General features: G+C 36.8%; 1 protein-coding gene and 1 pseudogene across 1 annotated transcript; one reads left to right on the top strand and one right to left on the bottom strand.

The window, feature by feature from the left end:
- Positions 1 to 7,047: 7,047 nt before the first annotated feature.
- LOC143391052 (translation machinery-associated protein 7) lies at positions 7,048 to 7,352 on the bottom strand. Its single transcript, XM_076843612.2, has one exon. It carries the CDS (start codon positions 7,350 to 7,352, stop codon positions 7,158 to 7,160), a length of 195 nt encoding a protein of 64 aa, XP_076699727.1. The 3' UTR covers positions 7,048 to 7,157.
- Positions 7,353 to 13,580: 6,228 nt separating this feature from the next.
- LOC143641407 (large ribosomal subunit protein eL43 pseudogene) lies at positions 13,581 to 13,862 on the top strand (annotated as a pseudogene).
- Positions 13,863 to 15,135: the final 1,273 nt, after the last annotated feature.

Genomic DNA, 15,135 nt, shown 5'->3' on the forward strand with positions numbered 1-15,135 from the left:
TAAATAAGTAGAATTTGAAATTGAAATCACAATACCATTTCCATTAGCACCCAAACAACAGAAATTCTTAGGAGTAAATTCAAAAAAGATGTACAAAGTTTATTTGAGGAAAACTACAAAACTATGATGAAGTATATAAAGAATCTAAATAAATGGAGAAGTATTCCATGTTCATGGTTAGGTTCATATGTGTATGAAGATGTTAGTCCTTAAAATCTACCAAATTATGCCAAATTCATGTACAAATACATATAATTGATCCCACTTTTATCAAAGTATATAATTAAAATGCACTAATAAAATAATAATAAAACAACAATAATAATAAAATATAATATCTGTAGAGTAGAGCAAGTAGATAGGGGGAGGCAGGAAAAGAGGGGAAAAGAAGGTAATTGGAAATTAGATTCATCAAATTATGTTATGTGCATGTACAAATATGGCATAGTGAATCCTATATTATGTGTAATTATAATGCAGCAATAAAAAAAACTCCAAAAACAAAAACCTCAAAAAAAAAAAGATGTGAGGTCTTCCTAATTTGATCTCTAGATTCTATGCAATCCCAATAAAAATTCTTGTAAGCAACAGAGACCACTCTGTTAGTTTGATATTGTGGATATCAGAAAACTGACTATAAAGATTTCATGGAAAGAGAAAGACTCAAAAGAGTCAACATAATACTGAAGAGGAATAAATTCAGAAGACTGAAACTTCCCAATATCAAGACTCACTATGAAGCTATGGTATTCAGGACTGTGTGGCATTGGTGAAAGTATAGACAAATAATTCTAGAAAATAAATTTGAGGGTAGTGTCTGTCTGATTTTCTCAACATTGGTTGAGAGAGTAACTGGAATACACTATGCTCAATAACTACTTAGGGGCAGAAAGAATGAAGACTCCAGTAGGTTGAAAGATTAGTTTTCTGAAGGCCATGTCTGATTTTCAGGACTTATGATTTTAAACATTTTTGAGGAGAAAAGATAGCATATCAGAAGAAAAGTGAACAGTACATTTTCTCCACAGTGGTCACTCTCTCTTCTTGTTGGTTCATCCTACATCTGCCCCTCAGCCTCCTCTATCTCTGGATGAGGAGAATCTTGTCCTAATGTGACTCAGGTCTAAGTGGGAAGTGTAGAACATACAGCCAAAAATTAATCTTGTTAGGGAAACATTTTGTAGGAAGTGGAGATTCTACTGAAATGTTTCATCAGCTGTCATTCCCATAATCTTTATCTGGCAGTCAATTATGTTCTCCAGAAAACAGACGTCTTCATGTAGCCAAACTTGGAGTTGGACTTCAAACTTTTTATTTAGTATGACTGAACTTACTTTTGGTAGAAGAACTACACTTTATACTCCAAACAGCTAAAAAGCAATTTTAGTTAGTATTTTCATTGCTGTGACCAAAAGAATGGTCAAGAACAATTTAGAGGAAGAAAAATTTATTTTGTCTCATGATTTCAGAGGTTCTGTCCACAGTGAGCCTACTCCATTGCTCTGGGTCCACAGTGAGGTAGAACATCCTGGCAGAAGGACATGGTGGAGAGAAGCACTCAGAACATGGCAACCAGAAAGGAGAGAGAGAGAGAGAGAGAGAGAGAGAGAGAGAGAGAGAGAGAGAGAGAGAGAGAGAGAGAGAGATCTTTACTCATCAGGGACAAAAATACATATCCCAAAGACACACCCTCAGTGACTTACTTTCTATAGCCACACCCTACTCGCCTACAGTTACCACTCAGTTAATCCATATCAGTGAATTAATTCACTGATTAGTTTATACCTCTCATAATCTAATTATCTCATCTTACAAAATTCTTTTTAAATATTTTTTTAGTTGTAGATGGGCACAATGCCTTTATTTTATTTTTATGTGGTGCTGAGGCTTGAGCCCAATGCCTTCCACATGTGAGGTGAGAACTCTACCACTGAGCTACAACCCCCACCCTGAAAATTCTTGCATTGTCTCACACACAAGCTTTTGGGGGATATCTCATATCTAAACCATAACACATGGTTTATTCTTAATTCTCAATTTTTGTTCCTGTGGTGAAGATACTGGAAATGCCACTTGATTATTTATGGACAGGAGAGATGCCTGGCCAATGAGTTGAAAAGGGATCCTGCATTCAATCTAAACTTTTCTTCAGGATGCTGCAAATTTACTCTCACTTTTAACTTATCTCATGCTATCTTTTTAAGATGGTGGTTTCTTGTATTTATGAGCTCTTAATAGGGGTTTCAGGCTTTTCTTAAGTACTTGTTCAAAGTCTGAATTTTGAGAAATGTATCACAGACATCAAAGTACATACATGGCTTAGAATTTTTGAATTCAGTTTAGCTTCAATGTCAAGAGTTGTCCTTGTGAGTGGTAAGGGACCTGGAGTATTTATGCTTTCACACTAATGAATCATTCACTTTGGAGTACTTCTAAAAGAATGCAAATTCTCAGGCACTCCCATGTAGGCAAAAATTAGTTAGTAGCATCTTGAGGTAAAGAACAGCAGAATATGTGTTTGTGTTTTGTGAGCACTTACTTGAAGGTAGTGTGCATAAAGATTTGGTTACATGATATGAGGGGATATGGGCAGAGCATGATTTGTCCTCAGCTCCTAATTGACAGAGATGTTTTTATGTAACTGCTATGACATTAGTGACAACAGAACAGAACAAACAAAACAATCCATATCATTTCTGAATTGTTCATTTGTATCTTGAGCTTTTCTCTTTTGGGTGTACTTATCTTTATTTTTGGGTTCTTCTGAGTGCAATTTTGTTTTTGCTAATTATAAATCAGTTACTTGTCCTTGGGTGGAAAACACAGACCTATTTTGCTGTTAATGGTGTTCTGGATTCTTCTGTCTTTGCTCTTCCCAGACCATTCGAGCTGGAATTCCATCCTACTTATCCTGGTTCTATTTCATTTCTAACAATATCTGGCAGTTTGCAACAGAACTCACCTTCCTGGGAGAGGGTGCTACTCCTTGTCCTCTTGTCAGTTAAGCCTGGGGTGGCTCACATTTTACTCTGGCTATCCATTTGGGTTTGCGGGGTTGTGTTCCTGGCTGTGCTGTTATCCTCAGTTTGATGTCCAAATCCATCCTTTGCCCTTGTCTTCCTGCTCTGTTCCTTGGAGTCTGACTAATGTTATCTGCATTATCAAACTCTCTTGGCTCTGCCCTAGCAGGGAAGGAAGTGAATGAGGCAGGTATTATTGCCCTGGACTGTCCCCGTGGGAGTGCTGTGGACTGAATTTATCTATCTGGAGCTTCACCCAAGCTAAGTCATCCTGCCCACTCAGTTCTTTTGTCCACATCAGCTTAAATATGGCAAAAATGCCTCCATTATCAGTCCTTCACCATCCCTTTGATTATCCTACAACCTACACACAATATTGTAAAATATTGAGTTTGTTCTTCTTCACAGATGTTGCACCAGACGGTCAACTTTCCAAGTCTTTCTCTGGCAATCTCAGGGCTACTTACCTGCTTCAGTGGGCCACAGGAAAGATGCACATAGGTAAGATGAACATATGGTCAGCAGTCGTCTCTTCCCCTGATTGTCCTTGCAAAGGATGGCAGAGCAGAGTGTTCTGTCCTGAATTCAGGAGGTGCAGTGTCTACCAGCTCTCTTACTGAAGTTACCTGTGGTGCAGGAGAGTGGGTTACGAAGGCAGCCCTCAAGCAGAACAAGATGTCTCTGAATTGTTCTTGATTTGAGAATTTTTTTTGTTTACTTATCCAAAAACTTATACTCAAATATCCTGGGCTCCCATATCAGGGCAGTTCATTAATTAGTACAGAAAAATAAATGGATTAAGGAGAATCTATGTTGTTAAACTTTCTAGTTACTTCTCTGAGACTTTAAAAAATAAGTATTTTGTATCAACAAGATTTGAGTTACTGTTATGGCACTTTAGGAACAGATTTATACCATGTGACAATGTTTGTATGTGAGACAACTATTTTTATGTTGGTCCATGGGAGGAAATATGACTTTCAGCAATTAATTCCCATAAATGGACTGCTCTTTGGTCAAAAGTAGATGTTTCCTCTCTGACTGGGCACCTATCTTTCCCTGCCCCAAGAGCACAAGGAATGGGGTTAATATTTTTTTTTGTGTGTGTTCTTTCCTCACTCTTCTTCAAGGGGATGTTATGTTGCTTCCTGAATGAGCTGGGAAAGCAAACTGAGAGTATGTTGTGCTTTCTTCTCTATTTGGGGGAAGACCTAAAGATTCCTAACTCTGTTTGTGGCTGGGTTTATAAAATTTAGGTGTGGAGGAAAAAGAAAGAACTAGAGAATTAGAGAAGGAATTAAAGAATTCTATTTTGGCTGTAGATCTAAGCTTTACATTAAAATAGATTTTATCACATTAAAACCTGATCTTTTGATCTCATTCTCTTTGGCTCCTGTGTCTTATTTTTCCATTAATTCTGTCCTCAGAGTGCTAATTAAGACCAGTGAATTGTTCTTATAACTTTCCCCCTTCTAACAATATTCTATCTATTCTTCATTCACCTAACAATTTATCCACTGATATCACCTGCCTCTCCCCAAACAAGTGAGAATTTTCTGGGACTCTGGTCTTTGTTTCCCCTGATTTCTCTGCCTGGAATGACCTGCACTCTTTTTCACAGATCAGATCTGAATTATCACTCAGAATTTATAGCAATAAGTTCACAGTATAACATAACTTGACCATGCATTGCCATAGTAACCACATTATAATGGGACATAGTTTCTGAGTAAAAATGTAGAATCAAGTAAATATACGGTCAATTAAAAGCAGAAAGATACATCATATATAAAAAACAAATAATTATCTTACAACTAAAATTTGGTCCCCAATTTTATACAATGAACATGAGGTTATTTCATATATTGATTAATAGAAATCTCAGTGAACATTATTTATAATACATAGCCCATGAAAAACAGACCTTTGTCATAACATTGGCCATTTAAAATCTAGATGTAAACTACATTCATGTTAACTGAACATTAATTAATAACAATATCATTAAATTTAATAAACTTTAAAAAATTTGGGGGATTAAATTTGATGACCAATTATTTTACAAAACTGCCCAGAAAATGTTCAGTTGATACACAGATTCAATATATAACTGTGTAGCAAGTGAATCCTGTTTGCTTATTTCACCATCACCAAACTTTAAAGTTTGTTTTATTGTCTTTTTAAATAGTTATTTGTATGGAATAATAATGCATTTATTTAAAAAATTGTAATTTTATGATGGTAAAATGTTAATAGGATTCAGTGCAATATTTCCATATCTGAATAATGTTTAGTGATCAAAACAACATTCCATTCTTCATCCTCCACATCTTTCTCAATCTCTAATATTCACTAGTCTACTTTCAAGTCAACATCTTCTAGCTTCCACATATGAGAGAGAACATGTGGTACTTGTCCTTCTGTATCTGACTTCACTTAATATCCTCCAATCCATGATAGGATTACATTCTTCTTTATGTCCAAATAATAGTTCATTGTGTATATATGCCACATTTTCTTTATCCATTCATCTGTTCATGGGCACCCAGGCCAATCTGATATTTAAACTATTGTGGTTATGCTATAACAAATATAGATATGCAAGTATTCTTTGGTATGCCGAATTCACTTCACTTAGGTCTATATCCATGAGTGGGATTGCTAGATTATGCTAGTTCTAATTTTAGATTTCTGAGAAGCCTCCAAACTATTGTGGTGGAAATAGTCTGATACTCAAGCTGGGTTCACATAAAGCTACACATTTGAAGTTCCTGCGTTCCTAAATATAACAAAAATGCCTCCATTATCAGTCTTTCATTTTATGTACGTTTTGCTTAAGAATGCAGGAATGTGCTGGGTGTGGTAGCGTGCACCTGTAATCTCAGTGGCTCAGGAGGCTGAGACAGGAGGATTGCCAATTCAAAGCCAGCCTCAGCAATTTAGCAAGGCTCTAAGCAACTCAGAAAGACCCTGTTTCTAAATTAAAAAAATATATGTGTGTGTGTGTGTGTGTGTGTATGTGTGTGTGTGTGTGTATATATATATATATTTATTTTTTTTTTTTAAAGGGCTGTAGCTGTGACTGTGGTTAAGTGCCCCTGGGTTCAATCCCTGGTATGGAAAAAAAAAAGTGCAGGAATGTATTTATATCCATTTAAGAAGAAAAGCAAAGGCATAACTTTTATAAGATAAAAAAGGTTTAGGAATCCCACAAAGGACTTTAGGTGTGAACATATGAAGAACATATGAGTATATTCTCTAGAGTCTATTCTTTGTTCTTCTCTCCGCCTCCTCCCAAACACTATCATAAAAGCAGCCTGCAAGGGAACAGATGAATCCAAATAGAGCACCCTTCTTTGTGGGAAGCAAGAACAAGGTCCATTCTCCATTCCTCAGTTGATGGTGGATGGGGTCTGTGAGACATTACAGGGCATACAAAAACCAAGGCTCAGCCTGGATGTGGCCCTCCTGCACCCCTCCCTGAGTCCATCCATCTGGCCAATACCTACTATCAGCAGTCAGAGTTCTTAGGTGAAACCACTATATCTGAAGAAGCTGGTTAACTTCAGTAAGAAGGGAGTTTACTGGGCAGAAATAGGCTATTGGAAGGAATCATGTTTGGGAACAGGCAAGATTCAGGAGAAGGCAGGCAGGTGGAAATCGAGCCAAGTCACATCGTGGAATCTGCCTGTCAGGATGCTGGCTGGCACTTCCAAAACTGCCTCCATAGGCAGCTGAATGCTACTGGTGGCACCCCGATCACCACACACGAGAGCTGGGTGCTGGATTGTGCATCTCTACCTTTGACATTATGAACTCTCATTACTTCAGAGGCATTGACCCGACTGGAAGCACCTGATCAATAGAAGCTGGGCAATGTGGTCTGGGCAGTCTGCATCAGTGTGCAGAAATTCATCTAAGATCTAAGAGAGGATTCCTCCAAATAGGAGAACAAATATTCTTTTTGTGTGTGTGTTATTATTATTATTATTTTGCAAAAGTTTATTAAATTTACAACAGACTCCAACCAAACACTTCATTCTAGCTATAGGTGGCAAAAGATGTTACAGCGGGGCTCCTGATGTCTAAGTAGGAATGGAATCAACGGTCACCATCATTTCAGGCACAAGAATCGGCTTACTTTTTGCCAGATTTCTTATTTCCACCTGTGGCCAGGGGGCCCTTCCCCGCGGCCTTCGCTTTTAGCTCCTCAAGTTTCTTCTGCTCCTCTTTTTGTTTCTGTTTGAAAGCCTTCTCTTCCTCATCCAGCTCATTGGCCTGCTTCTTAGGTTGTTTCAGGGGCTTCTTTTTGCCACCTTCCTGGCCAGACATGGCGCCTGCCGTCCCTACCCCAGAACTTGCTCCTCCAAATATTTTTATTCTTCAACTTTCTGCCTGAATTTTACTTCCTGATGGAAACAACTCAATCTGATTTCACCTATAATTATTAAAATTTTTCATTTTTTGGGAATTTTTGGCTTGGGGTTTTCAGGCTACATGTGTAATGTAGATTGCAGCTTGAAACATAACCAACATGTGCTTGTGGTTAGGAATTCCCAGAGAAGCTGGTTTTGGATCACCAGGGCTGAGAAGAGCTGTGACATTTTTTTTCTACTTCAGAGGTACTGAGAATAAAGGCTGCTCCACCCCAGGTTGGCTTTGGCATCCTCACAGAGGAGCACCAAGTCTCCAAGCCCCTACTGACCTGGTTCCTGCCTTCTTGTCTCTGCCCTCCCAGGAACTTATTTTCTTGGCAGCTCAGTCACGCATCAAAACTATGCTTTTTGTTTGTTTAATTCAGACTTCTAATGCATGCTGAATTGGAAGAAGATTTTCTGAAAGGGAAACTGCTCTCTAGCTAGAAATGACTGCCTCTATACATATTTTTAGATTTTTAGGAATGAATGAATGAGTGAATAAATGAATGATTTTTATTTTATATTATAGTGAATAGAGGTAATTGATTTTGCTTTGTACTTTTTCTTGGCTATTGCTTTATATTTGCTGAAACTCCAAGGAGAGTTTTAAAAAATGCATTGAGTAGAAGAGTTTCATTCTATAAGAGGATGCCATTTTTTTTCCTTAATAAAAATAAATGAGTACATTCAAAATTGAAACAGGAAGGAGATTTTCTGGGTAGAGAGTAGTTATTGAAATAATATCCAAAATCTTTACTGAAGGATCCTCTGCCCTTCATCCTTTGTTTTTCTGCCATACAATAGGAGGCAGGCCTCAGAAGGTCTTTGCTCCCCCTTAACATGGGACAAGTGACTCATGCATCAAGGCTGCAGACTTTCAAATGAGTCTTCCAAAGTGATTGCCCTAAAGTCCAGGGACTCTCTGGATTGTATCTACACACACACACACACACACACACACACACAATATACGCTGTATGTCCAAGTGTGGCCCAAGCCATCAGAGTGGCCTATCAATTTAGGATATTCTCATAAACCTTTAAGGGCTTTGTTTATATAGCAGCATAGTATACTAATAATAGTAAAATCTTTTGACATATGGTAGGCATGTGTTTACAGCTCTGCTCTTTTATTAACCATGTGAATTTGAGCTAATTATTTTACCTTGTCAAACTCAGTTTAGTTAAGTAAAATAGAGATCATACCAATCTCATGTGGTTGCTACAAAGATAAATATATATAATTCATGGAAGCACTTATCATAGTACCAAATACTCCTTTTTTTCCAGTTGGTTACTTCCCTTTTTAAGGAGTCATTTTACCAAATACAGTTTATTAACATTTGTTTTTGAAAAATCTATACAGTAAATTAGGACAAAGAAAAGAGAACTACTTCTTGAATTGTGCACAGTAAGTTAGGTTGTATTAGTTCATTCAACAGATAGAATAACCAAGTCCCAAAGACTGTAACTTGCTACTTATAAAGTGAATATTCCAGAAAAAAATTGTTCAAATGTTATTAAATTTTTAAAAATATTTTATCCCCTCTCACATATTAGTTTCGCAGCTTTTCTACCTTTCCCAGTCTGATTGATAGGAGTCTTGAAGTTTACTCTGTGGAGAGTCTGAACCAGAAGAACCTGGCTCAGTTACCAGGCACAGCCACGAACAAGGGGACTGAGTTGGAAAGAAATTTATGTGATCTGTGAGGCACAAAGGACTTTAGGTGTGAACATATGAAGAACATATGAGTATATTCTCTAGAGTCTATTCTTTGTTCTTCCCTCCGCCTCCACCCAAACACTATCATAAAAGCAGCCTGCAAGGGAACAGATGAATCCAAATAGAGCACCCTTCTTTGTGGGAAGCAAGAACAAGGTCCATTCTCCATTCCTCAGTTGATGGTGGATGGGGTCTGTGAGACATTACAGGGCATACAAAAACCAAGGCTCAGCCTGGATGTGGCCCTCCTGCACCCCTCCCTGAGTCCCTCCATCTGGCCAATACCTACTATCAGCAGTCAGTTCTTAGGTGAAACCACTATATCTGAAGAAGCTGGTTAACTTCAGTAAGAAGGGAGTTTACTGGGCAGAAATAGGCTATTGGAAGGAATCATGTTTGGGAACAGGCAAGATTCAGGAGAAGGCAGGCAGGTGGAAATCGAGCCAAGTCACATTGTGGAATCTGCCTGTCAGGATGCTGACTGGCACTTCCAAAACTGTGTGGTTGGAAGCCCTGGAACAGGGATTTTTGTTTGTTTGTTTTTTAAGACAACCTTCTGCTGGAATGGAGAATGAACACTAGAAGACAATTTACCAGGAATTCTCTTGGGTCTACTCTTCACTTACCAAATCTTTGCGTTTGGCAAGTACTGTCCACCACTTTCTGTGCCCAGATTTTTGTGCCATAGTAGGAAAGGGGTGGCACACCGCTGTTTGTCACTGGTCAGCTTAATATACTGACACAGACTTCTGGGCTGTCAGTTCTTCTCTTTCCAAAAGCTGTGGGGTCAGACAGACTAGCAGTTGGCAAAGTCTACTAACCTCATTTTGGCACCAGGCTCCTGCAGCTTGATATTGACATTTACTTCCTGGGATAGGCAGTATCATTTCAAGGGTTTATCACCTGAACTTTAAGCCTAAAAGGATGGGATTGGTATAGGTTGGGATGATCTTTAAGGAAAGAATTGGGTGCAGCATGAAAGCCTTTGGCTTTGGTTTTTCCACCATCATTTTTCCAGGAAGAAAAAATTGGCATTTTTCTCAATTTTGTAGTAAGAAAAAGGTGACATGAGGTTGACGTGCCCTCAATAGTTAATGGTTAAGTAAATAACATTGCAAGAAAAGGGCCAGGTCTCCCATCCCCCAGCAGTTCCTCTCTTTCCCTTTTTATAAGACTTCACTTTTTTAGAGCAGTACTAGGCTCACAGAAAAACTGACAGAAAATTGCTCAAATTTCCTGTAGACTTCCTGACCCCTTATGTACAATCTTCTCCATTCTTACCACCTTATACTAGGTGGTAAGTTTTTACAGTGGATGAACCTACATTGCCACTTTATCACCTAGAGTTCATAGTTTACATGAGGATTCACTTTGAGTATTGTACATTCTATGGATTTGGACTAATTTATGATGATATATATCCACCATTATAGTGTTGTACAGGGTAGTTTCACTGCCCTAAATATCCTCTGTACTCTGCTACATTCTCTTTAGTCAGGATTTTTTAGTGGCTGAACAAGTTGAGTTTATAAAATAATACATATAATAGTGGTTTGAATGGGTTCCTTAAGGGATGGAATTCAGTGAAGAAATAAAAGCAACATTAATTTAGCAAATACTATGTGCTAGGCACTAATAGTATCTAGTCAAGAACTTTGAAGGAGGGGAGTGGAAAACATCTCACAGAGGATAATTATCTTGCTTTGAAACTTTTGTAGCTCTTATCCTTGAAAAGATTATTGTGCCCTAAATACCAAAATTCAAATATTTAATATTTTAATTTTTCAAGGTAATAAAAATTAACTTGAAGACAAAATAGCTGTTTTCTAGGTTTTTCCTTGAAAAATTATAGATTTGACAATAATTTAAGCTGAACCTTCTCACTTCATTTTTGCCTCTTTTTTTTTTTTGGTCTCTAAAATGCATATTTCAGACAATGGTTTTTAAAATTTTGAGTTATAATTAAAAAATGGATCATGTCAACAACTTTCTGGAGGAACACTCTTGAGAAAAAGCCAGGGACAGTGAAAAGGACATAAGCAATATGGGGGAAGCCTGAAGCTGTGGACTTGATCACCGGTACCTGGACCACTTCAGGCTCAGTCCCTTGAGGTGGAGCCCCAGGGTAGGCAGCAGGACACCAGAGAACATACACTCTGCAGTGGCATCTGCAAAAAACAGGATATTTGCTGAGTGTGGGCATGCAGAGACATCAGGGTGGAGTCCCAGGAGAGTCAGAGTGAGGACATGGCAGCTCAGACAGCTGGCTGTAAACAGAGAATATCTATGGTAAGAGCAGGAGCTGATTCTCTAAATAACTTGCCAGGCTGTGGGCCAGGACAATGTAATTACAGGAAGGCCTGCCCTGGAGTAGGTCTTTACTGGTAGAGGATGTTGATCTTGGACTTCACCTGGGACTGATGCCAGGCTGCTCTCCCTAGGCCATCCCTGAATAGGTGGAACCCTGTGGTTTTATGCTGCCCTCTCATTATTGAGGTGTGGGAGGTGGTAAGGGGGTGGGATGGGGCCAGGCTACCCATATGATTGGTATGGAATTTGGTTTGATTTTTAAAAAATGCTCCATTTTTTTTTTTTTGCTTGGGGTCATATTAGAGATATAAAACTTGGTTCTGATTGCTTCCCTTCATCGTAATCTTTCATTGCCCCAAACTACTCTGCATTTAGTACAAATTTTATCTCCCTGACCCTGGCCTTTTAAAAAAGTGTTTGAATCTCATTTTTCGAATTTCCTTTTAGACCAATATTAGAAAAATGATGAACATTAAAATTTATACCCACAAATTTCAGAGATTTTCATACCCCACTGGAGTTCTAGAAGTTACAGAAACTCAAATTTTCTGCAAAATAGGAAAATAATACATTTTTTCCAGATGCTGTAGTGAAGTCTGTGTCTTCCCTGGTCACATAGAAGGAGTTGTCTCTATAGGGAGGGAGTGGGAACAGAGAGTGGAAGGTGGGCATCTGAGGAAGTATTTTTTTAAAAAACTTTTTAAAATTGTAGTTGGACACAATACCTTTATTTCATTTATTTATTTATATTGGGTGCTAAGGATTGAACTCAGTACTTTGCATGTGCTAGGGAAGTTGTTTTTAGAAAGGCATTAAAATTTAAATTGCATGTTTATGGAAAAATCATAAAGGATTGCAGACTCAGAGAAAATAAATTTTCAATGACAAAGGATTTGAGTACTAGAGGAAGACAATTGTTTGCTTCTTGGAGGTGTCATTTATGTGAATTCTAGAAAATTACCAATCCCATAAATTTCAGTTTTCTCATTTGTAAAATTAGTATAATAATAAAATGTATTTCGGTAAGAGTTATGGAAGATAAAGTAAATATACTTAGTGTTCTTTGACTTACATTAAGTACCCAATAGAAATTATTCATTCATATTATTATTAATTTGAAAAAGTTCAACTTAAATATTTATTTTTTAGCACATATCAAAATTATATTTCCTTTATTAATGAGACAACCAGCAAGAAGACAAGGTTGTTCCTAAGAGCATTTGAGACACAGGGACACACACACAATATTATGTATGTATCTAGTAAGTAAATTCAAAAACATATGTGTAAATAGTGAAGATAATGATGTTAAAATAAGATTTCGTGTTAGATATATGATTGGATAATGTCATACAGAACAATAAAATCATATTGCCTTAAGGATTAACTGATATATTGAACTATGCAAATAGTAATGATATTAATTTATATAAAACTTTCACCTTATGAGATTATAAAAGGACTGACCCTTTACCTGTTATGAATTGTAAATCAAATATATTATGATGTCCTCCAAGAGTGTGAAATTAGAGTCAAAGAGGTATTTTAGAAAATGCTGAAGTTTGATATTCAAGAATCAACCATCTATTTACATTTTTTCATGTTCATAATTAATTTGTTTTTAAAGTTATTAAGGGCAACTTTGGAAGATACTGTGAAACCTAGAAGACATTATGATTTTAAAATATGAGAAGGCAAAGAAGGAAATGTGTGAATGGAAAAGATATTTTGTATCACGCCTAGAAGATTATACACAATAGAGGGATTTAGAATGAATTGGTGTGCTGGCTGTTATTATTTGTATATTGTAAAATTTGACTTTAAATTTTATTTTAAAATGTAATCTCTTATTGCTTATTCAAAATAAGAGCAGACAAAAAGGAATGAGAAAAAAAAAGCAAAAAGCTCTGAAAAGCTGAAAATAATATAACCCAAATCAAAGCAAAGCAAACCAAAGAAACAAAACAAAAAAACCCCAAACAAAAGCAAAAACTGAATTAAAATAGAAGGGTTGAAAGAAAAAGGTGAGGAAATTTTCCATAAACAATAAGAAGACAAAGACAAAGAAAGGAAAGTAGGTTCTCTGGTCTGAGGCCTAAGTCGTGGAGATATGGTTAAACACACTAAAAAAGTCAGAATCATCGGCAAATATGGGACCCCCTACTGTGCCTCCCTCTGGAAAATGATGAAGAAAATTGAAATTAGCCAGCACGCCAAGTACACTTGTTCCTTCTGTGGCAAAACCAAGATGAAGAAGAGACGGGCTGTGGGGATCGGGCACTGTGGCTCCTGCATGAAAACAGTGGCTGGCGGTGCCTGGACCTACAACACCACCTCTGCTGTCACAGTCAAGTCTACAATCAGAAGGTTGAAGGAATTGAAAGACCAGTAGAAAGTTCTACAATAGAGCAAAATTGTGGTTTGTTGTTAATTGTATTAATTGGATCTTCTGATGTGAATTGCATTAATATTGCCCCTTCAAAAGAGATTTGTAAATTGAAGCCCTTCTAATTTAAATTGGAAAATTTTGCTGAGATGGGTTATTGTAATTCAGGTTTTTTTTTTTTTTTTTCCCAGTAGTAAGATGATAATGGCATAAAACTAAGTCTTACAGCTTAGGTATATGCTTAGCTTTTTTTTTTTTTTTTTTTTAAATAAAAAAGCACTGTTCAACTTCTCAGAGATACATTGACATATTGTGCAAAATTTGTTTTAAAGGTAAAATGTGCTAAAATACACAAAGGATATACAAAAATTGCCTCTTTTGGTGTTTCATTTGACTGCACATTGTATCAATGTGAAACAGTTATATAACAAATTTTGAATGTGTCTGCCATCCATTTTTTTTTTTAGTTTTCACACAAGGGTTCATAGATTGAATTCAATTTCATACAGATGGTAACAAAAAAGCATAAGTTCCTTGGAGGGATTTACTAGTTATGATTAGTTCTCTGGTGGTTATTATCTTTTTCTCAGCCATGTCTAAACAGCCATCTGTGGTAGGGACTCCAAAATCAGAGTAATTTTTCATGAATGTAAAGGTTATAAAACATGGATTTCCTTTACTGTTAGAATAAAGACCTTTGTGACTTTTCTTGAATTGACCCCTTTCTGCTAAATCTTGCTTTTGCCCTTTAGTGACTTGTTGTTGTTGTTTTTTCAAATAGCTTATATACAAATGTTTCCTTCATCTACACAAGAGCTGGCTCTGGCATGAATATCACTTTAGAGCAGTGCTCCTTAACTGGGCCAACCTCTTCTAAACCCATAAATAACGGGTTAGATTTTTTGTTTGGATTATTGTTTCAACAGAATTTAGCTTATTGTAGTATACCTAGTACCAAGCATAATTCCTTGCACTTAGTCTGCATAAGCAATGAGTAAATGTGGTCTTGTTTTTACAAAAAAAAAAAAAGGAAAGTAGGAAGGAGAGGAATAATAAAATGATACATTTACTAAATTTAATCTTAACAAAAATAAGGCTAAGGATTATAAATTCTAGGGGAGGTGTTTGAATGAAACGTTCTTAAATTTGAGGAATTAATAATGTTAACATTATGAGTGTCTACTACCTGATAGGCATATGATCTTATCTCTCTGCCCTACATTCATCTCTAGATCAAGAAAAATCAGTCAATGTAGTGATATTAGGTTAAAGGGAAAAA

This window comes from Callospermophilus lateralis, chromosome 2, assembly GCF_048772815.1.
Source record: "Callospermophilus lateralis isolate mCalLat2 chromosome 2, mCalLat2.hap1, whole genome shotgun sequence".
NCBI lineage: Eukaryota > Metazoa > Chordata > Mammalia > Rodentia > Sciuridae > Callospermophilus > Callospermophilus lateralis.

What these genes read in the sequence shown, in the direction of transcription:
- LOC143391052 (XM_076843612.2), bottom strand. Translation starts at nt 7,352, where the DNA reads ATGTCTGGCCAGGAAGGTGGCAAAAAGAAGCCCCTGAAACAACCTAAG.